Genomic DNA, 8152 nt, shown 5'->3' on the forward strand with positions numbered 1-8152 from the left:
TGTTCAGGAAACAGTTTCCTTCAACTTTATTTATTGTTATGGATGATATGTGTTAAATTGATTTTCATCCCCACTGACATTGCCTGATAGAATCTTAAATGATTTTGCTGCTTAAATGACAATTTTTTGGACTATGAATAAAATTGAGATTAGAAATGGGGAAAGGTGTCAAAGAGACAACAACCCGACTGAAGAGCAGATAACAGCTGATTGCCACCAATGGGTCTTCAATGTAGCGAGGAATTCTCGCACCCGAAGGCGTGCTTCAGCTGACCCCGAACCAAAAATGTATACTAGTTCAGTAATAATGGACGTCATTCTAAACTCTAAAATTAAAATCATTGAAAATGATAGTTTTCGGTATTGCAAATTCACAAGCAAATAAAAGGGAACTTCGTAAGGTGAATTTGCTGATTTTATATTCTTTTTTATCCTTTTTTCACTGTACCGTTCTATTCATTTATCAATAAAATTCACAACACTTTTCTGAAAGAAAAAGTTTTATTTTATTTGTTTTTAATTTCAGGAAATAACAAGTCCCATCATTTACGTGGTCTTAGTCAATATCCGAAACATCGTATTTGACTTAACATTGGAGTAATCTGTCGTGAATCTTATTATTTTGTTCTAGATTTCGATTAAGTAACAATAACAAAAGATTTAAATCTAAAATTCAGTATATAAGAGGGACTGAATATACCAGACGGATAGTCAAACTCATAAATCGAAAAAAAAATGACAACGCCATAGCTAAAAATGAAAAAGACAAACAATAGTACACATGACACATCATAGAAAAGTCAAGAATAAGTAACACGAACCCCACCAAAAGCTAGGTATGGAACGCCAACACTGTCTTATTATGCCCATTTTTCATTATATGTTTGCACATCATATAAGAATGTTTGCACATTATATAAGTATATTTGCACATCATATAAGTATACTTGCACATCATATAAGTATGTTTGCATATAATATAATGATGTTTGCACATCATATAAGGATATTTGCACATCATATAAGGATATTTGCACATCATATAAAGATATTTGCACATCATATAAAGGTGTTTGCACATCATATAAAGGTAAAAGCACAGCATATAAAGGTTAATGCACATCATATAAAGGTAAATGCACATCATATAATGAAAATGGTAATAACAAGACAGTGTTGGCGTTCCATAGCTAGGGGTGATCTCAGATGCTCCTGAAGGGTAAAAAGATCCTGCGCCACATGTGGCACCCGTCGTGTTGCTAATATTATAACAAATCCGGTGAATAGTCTTAATTCGGTAGGTCACATTCATGAAAGGGAAGGGGATTGTAGTTACGACGTAAGGAACATATCCGATATCATTTGTGAAACGGTTATTCCATAACGGTCAACCAACTCGTGATGGCGTCCGTAAAATTTACGAAGGGATGATTTCAACTTCACCATTTGGAACTCTTGGTTTAATAGCTTCCTTGTGAGCAGCAGCCCTCTATCAAGAAAATCATGATAGGAAATACAAGCACCGGAATATCGTATTAATTGGGAGATATATACCCCGTATGCAGGTGCTGCTGGAATGTTGCTACTTAGAAATGAAAAGTTCACAACTGGAAAGCTGAAATCATCTCTTTTGTCGCAAAGTTTTGTTTTCGACCGACTCTCATTGTCAATTTCTAGATGTAAGTCAAGATATGAGGCTGACTTAACTGTATATGTTGTATCCATTATCTCTAGTTTGATGGGATAGATGCTTTCAACATAGTCACCAAATTTTGAATTATTTGGTGAGATGATCTTTATACTAATTAGTTAGTGATCTTTATATTATTTAGTGAGAGGACATCATCTTTATATTATTTAGTGAGAGGACATCATCTTTATAGCGGAAAGTAAAGTTAAAGGATATTGCTAACTTCTTATCTTTCTTCCTAAGAAGGTCTTGTATGAGTCTATAACATATTAAAAGATCGTTACGTCAATTCGCCCATTTTTTTCTTTCTTTGTGATCCTTTTTTACTGTATCGCTCTATTCATTTATCAATAAAATTCAGCACTATGTTCTGAAACAGAAATTTTAATATAATTTGTTTTTAATTTCAGGGATCAAATAATAAGTCCTATACATTTAGTATACGTGGTTTGAGTCAATATCCGAAATATTGTAATTGACCTAGAATTGAAGTATTTTGTAGTGAATCCTATCATTTTGTTCTAGAATTTGACTTTCAGTAACAATAACAAAAGATTTAAATAACCATATTAAACGATTGGGTCAATTCTTTTTAAATATAAATTTAAAATACACACATTCACCTACATTAGCTCAATTAAAAACTATTCTTAATCCGAGAAAAATAAATCGGGGAATTTCCCTTTAAAATTCTAAAATAATGTAACTAATTGGTCACGAAAAGCTATATAAACTATTAAAAGTGACACAAGAGCTCAGTAGATATATATTTTTCAGTTACTAATGTAAACAATAACTGTCAATAATAGGAATATAATGGCTACACAGGAAAATGATTCTACAGATATCGAAGCCGTTCTCAAAGATCTCAAAAAGGTAAGATTTCGTATAAAGACATATTGAATTTAACATTAACATTAGATTTAAATTTATTTCTTGTTTTGAGTCTTTAGTACGGAAACGAACAATAAATCACAATATTTAACAGATACTTCTTAACTTTAAGTATGTTAGTTCCATCAAGTGACGTACGGAAAAGGAATTATATAGAATCATATTTATAGTGTAGCCACGGCCATTGATAGACACACTTAATTCATCTATTGACTGGGACTGATAAGTTGAACGTGTGTCTGTAGCCGTCCTACTGCTCACGACACGACTGTGGGGTCGCCAAAGGTTCTGAACGCCTAAATAAAATAATTCGCAAAACTAATCAGGAGTACACTGATGTTATGTTATGATTTATATTGAATACTTAAACGTTCTTTACTTGAGAAACCCTATGAAACTTTTACGAATATGTTTCTAATCCCATAAGGCATTGAGACCAATGTACCTACATGATACGCATTTCTTGGTGCGAATACGATACGCATTTTGATGGTCAGTGTCTTTTGGGAAATTGAAAATGATATTAAGTTACAAATTCTGTTTATTTTTGCGTGAACCGCATATTTATTAGTTAGAAATATGGTCTATTCAGGAATATTCGAAAACTTTTTTTCTGTTCATTCGAAACATTTGTTCTTCTTATCTGTATTAACTTCTTGCAATTAAGAGCACCTACATACGGGGTATTTAATATAGTCACAATGACAACAAAGAACTTTACACTGATCGCTAACTCACTTGCTATATGATAATAAAATAAATAGTTGAAAATCTATATAGAAAAGAAAATGAAATAGCTATCCATACGTATAATTTTAAAGAATGATAATGATTTAAAACATGGACTTAAACACATTTATTATTAATAAACCAGTTGTTGGCATGACACGGGTTATGTTCTTCTCATATATGTTATGATGGTATGATACTAAACCCCTCAAGGGGATGATTGTGCCTGATATTCATATGATGAAGACATATTTTTCAATCAGTTTAATTGAGTCTGGAGCTGGTATGTCAGTTAACTGCTAGTAGTCTGATGTTATTTATGTATTATTGTAATTTTGTTTATTTTCTTTGGTTACATCTTCTGACATCAGACTCGGACTTCTCTTGAACTGAATTTTAATGTGCGTATTGTTATGCGTTTACTTTTCTGCATTGGCTAGCGGTATAGGGGGAGGGTTGAGATGTCACAAACATGTTTAACCCCGCCGAATTTTTGCGCCTGTCCAAAGTCAGGAGCCTCTGGCCTTTGTTAGCTTTGTATTATTTTAACTTTTAGTTTCTTGTGTACAACTTGGAGTTTAGTATGGCGTTCATTATCACTGAACTAGTATATATTTGTTTAGGGGCCAGCTGAAAGACGCCTCCGAGTGCGGGAATTTCTCGTTGCATTGAAGACCTGTTGGTGACCTTCTGCTGTTGTCTGCTCTATGGTTGGGTTGTTGTCTCTTTGGCACATTCCCAATTTCCATTCTCAATTTTACACATGTACCTCAGTCTTCCAAAAAATCATAAAATTAATTTAGAAATAATTAATGAGGTATTGCAAACTAGTCAACAAGTATGATACAATGTGCATTAATTAATGTTCCTTACGACCGATCATCAATAGGTGTAGCTCTCCCACGAGGTGGATTGAGATTGAAAAATTATTTGACCTAATATAAAACCATTATTGAAGAGGCATAACTTTTGAATTCTAGATACAACAGATTTCAATAATGAAATAGAGTCACACAAGATAAAAGGGAATGCATTATTATTGCCTATGATATAATAATGATGATGTAATGAAAATGTACAGAAATATATTCATTGTTTATTTAAAAGAAACGGTTATAAATGCAGTAGAATTAATTGATACACAAGACTATCTTTTTAAGATATACAACAAAAAAGGTTAAACTGCATTTGTTAAATTATTTCTAAGAAACAATGAATTTGGTTTTAATAGACAGTAATACATACAAGTTATACACGTAAGAGCGCACATCGGTGGTATATTTTCACCATTATGCATATATCTTCATCAAATTAATGGCAATGTTTTGTACTAAGCAACAAAAAACAGACACGATAATAAGCAAAAAAAAGAAACAGGTCTTAATTTTGAACAGGTATATTAAGTATACATGTATAAGCAACAATTTAAATGTATTAGCTGGATTCAAACCCATTTCTATTTGTGGTACAGGGTTTTACTGCATGCACAAAACAAATGATTAGTAAGTAGATTTTGTCTTATTGGTAGGAATAAATATTCCACACTCTATGAAACAAAATCCCGCTGCAAATGTTTGCACCTGTCCTTAGTCAGGAATCTGATGTACAGTAATTGTCGTCTGTTTATGTAGTTCATAAGTGTGGTTTTATACAGTATATACTAGTAATTTTGGGGCCCTTTATAGCTTGCTGTTCGGTGTGAGCCAAGGCTCTGTGTTAAATGGCGGACCTTGGCCTTAAATGGTTTACTTTTATAAAGTGTTACTTGGATGGAGATTTATCTCATTGGCACTCATACCCCATCTTCCAATACCTATTTAATATGGGTTGTTTTTGTTACAAAAAGTAAATAAAATGACTGTTTTTTACAGAAAAGTAAATAAAATGACTGAGGGACTTAGGTGAAATATTACCTCTACCAATAAGAACCCTAGAAGTGTCATCCATAGGTAGTAGTTTGACCTTTCACGTTGGTAAAAATTAATATCGAAATATAATCAACATTTATCTCCACACTTTATATTTAACACCACTCAACATACCCAAATTGTCATGATTTACAAAAAAAATATATCATCCTCCACAAACATGACGATGAAAACACTGAGATATAATTTACAATTCAGTTGAAATAAGAATGACCATAAAAAAAGTTCTAAGTTTCACGTATTGACTTTTTTTTAAAGCAAATTATCTATACTTTTCAGATAAACAAAGGTTCGCTTACAGAGCTTAAATCATTTGTACATCCACCACAACCAGTTAAAAAGGTCATGGAGGCAGTATGCATTTTGCTTGGTAGAACTCCGTCATGGGAACAGTCGAAGAAATTACTTAGCGATGTAAATAAGTTTATGCAGCAGATTCAGAATTATGACAAGGATAACGTATCTGTAAGTATAAAATGAGACCATCTGGATTTTTAAGAAATGGCAATGGTTTCTCTTCTATATAAATATAAAAAGACTCTCTCTCTCTCTCTCTCTCTCTCTCTCTCTCTCTCTCTCTCTCTCTCTCTCTCTCTCTCTCTCTCTCTCTCTCTCTCTCTCTCTCTCTCTCTCTCTCTCTCTCTCTCTCTCTCTCTCTCTCTCTCTCTCTCTCTCTCAGCAACAATTTATAAAAGTAAATCATTATAGGTATATGTATCTATAACTTTACTTTGATCTATAATGGTTAATCTATAAATTGTGACATAGATGGAGAGTTGTCTCATACTGAGCAAGTATGGTCCAATTTGTCAAAATATGCTTAAAAACAACAATGATGAACTACTCACTTGCAAGTGGGTTTTTTTAATCAACATTATGTACCAATAATTAACAAGTTCCGGGTCGATTCCGACACCAATAGTGATAGTTAAATTGAGAATGGAAATGGAGAAAATGTCAAAGAGACAATAACCTGACCAACGAGCGGAAAACAGTCGAAGGTCACAACTAATGAATGAACGTTATTTACACACTAAGGGGTCAAAATATAGTCTTTATTAAAATACAGGTGTATATCGAGGTGTCCATACTGTATAAAAAGCTCTGCATCGTTCAGGGTCTAAACAAACATGAAAAATTTAAGCAGAAACGCCTCAAAATTAATCTGTCATTAATATAAAGAAAAGAATTGACTGATAGCCTCACATGCAAAGACAAAACTGTTTAACTCTTTTGACTGATTATATGTCAATCTAAATCAGTGTCATAATCTACATTAATCTTTATATTTTCATTTCAGACGGAAATAATAACAAAGATACGCAATGAATATACAAGTGACCCGGAGTTTAGTGTTGAAAAAACGAAGTCAGTGTCAGGGGCGATATGGAAGTTATGTTCGTGGGTTATTGCTGTGGAAAAATATGATAATCTTAAGAAATCCGCCGATGAAAAATAACCAATTTAGTCACCATATTGCAGGAACAAAATGATCGCATATGTATACCTGGCATACTTATCACGTGGTTGTAGAAAAGATGCCGTCAAAACTAATTTATGAATTGGTGCTTCTTTATGTATAACGAACATGCAACATTTTTTTTATTTTTTGGCGGAATTTCCCTTTATAAAAACAAACCAAATAGTTGGTTTTCTTACAACCTGTGACAAACTTATTGTGAATACTGATGTTCACTTCAGGGCCAAATTTATGTAAATACAATTCGAATACCTATTTAGTATGGTACCAAGTGAATTATTTGACATTAAAATTGTTTGTTACAAAATAATCGTTTGTTACTTTATTGTCATATTAAAGATTATTTTACTTATATGTGCATCTTAATAGTCTCCATACTAGTATATTTAGTTCACTGCATAAAAAAAACTTCTTGTCAGAAACATGGAGTCTCGTATAATATTACTGGATATCTTGATGCCATGATTTTGTTATATGAGCTGGTGCTTTATGAGATTTACCGCGTACGAGAATATAAGAATAATTACATTCAAGCTTAAATTATGAGCAGTAATTTAGAGACTACATAGGCGGCAATATCATATATCAAAGGGATCGATTTGTTTAGAGAATTAGCGTACTAGTATATGAAATAAGGACAATTGGTTGTAACGATGTTTTTTCTCGATTCATAACATGGGTGATATACTTGTAGTTTTTGTAAATAATTGTATGTCTACGTATTCTTGATTGTGAAATAAACTTTGGTTAAAGGTTTTATGTGACCAAATTTTATACGTGGAATGTTGATGGATCAAAACTTCGGATACAATTTATAAACTAGATACCCTAAGAAACATTCAGTTAAAGTTTGAAGCTATTTGGCTCCGTAGTTTCAGAGGAGAAGATTTTTTAAATAGTTTACGACGACTGACGACAAAAGACGACTGAAGACGACGGACGCCAAGTGATGGCATAAGTGTACATGGGTCCCTTCGGGCCCCGATGAGCTAATACAAACTAGAGGCTCTAAAGAGCCTGTGTCGCCCATCTTGTTATATGGGAATATCAAACAGAGCACACTTTCGAGCATAGTAGACGAGAATAGACCCTGCTTTTTTTTGTTGATCTTGTATTACTGATCTTTTAGTCTGTTTAGTTTTTTTACTTATTAATTGATCTTTCCCAGCTAATCATTTTTGTGATTCAGGATGGTTTTTATCTGTCATAATGAGGCTTAACAGAAAAGAAAATGTTTCTCTCTAAATATCATAGTTTTATTGATAAGCAGCAAAAATGGTAAAAAAAATATATCTTTATTTTTTTTTATAGGCAATAACTCCTATAAGAATTTGTCTAACAGTTTTGCGTAAATATGTACAATTAGTAGAGCTCATTATTCTAAAGATATTTTTTTTCCTTTAAGATTGTGTCTATTTATAACGGTTAAAA

At 32.6% G+C, this 8152-nt stretch overlaps 1 protein-coding gene across 1 annotated transcript; it reads left to right on the top strand.

Annotated features, from left to right (window-relative positions):
- The first annotated feature begins 2364 nt into the window (after positions 1 to 2364).
- LOC139514896 (dynein axonemal heavy chain 3-like) lies at positions 2365 to 7073 on the top strand. Its single transcript, XM_071304491.1, has 3 exons — positions 2365 to 2566; positions 5521 to 5706; positions 6542 to 7073. The coding sequence occupies exons 1-3, from the start codon at positions 2507 to 2509 to the stop codon at positions 6698 to 6700; spliced, it is 405 nt and encodes a 134-aa protein (XP_071160592.1). The 5' UTR covers positions 2365 to 2506; the 3' UTR covers positions 6701 to 7073.
- The last annotated feature ends 1079 nt before the right edge of the window (positions 7074 to 8152 follow it).

The sequence above is a fragment of the Mytilus edulis genome, chromosome 1 (assembly GCF_963676685.1).
Source record: "Mytilus edulis chromosome 1, xbMytEdul2.2, whole genome shotgun sequence".
Lineage (NCBI taxonomy): Eukaryota > Metazoa > Mollusca > Bivalvia > Mytilida > Mytilidae > Mytilus > Mytilus edulis.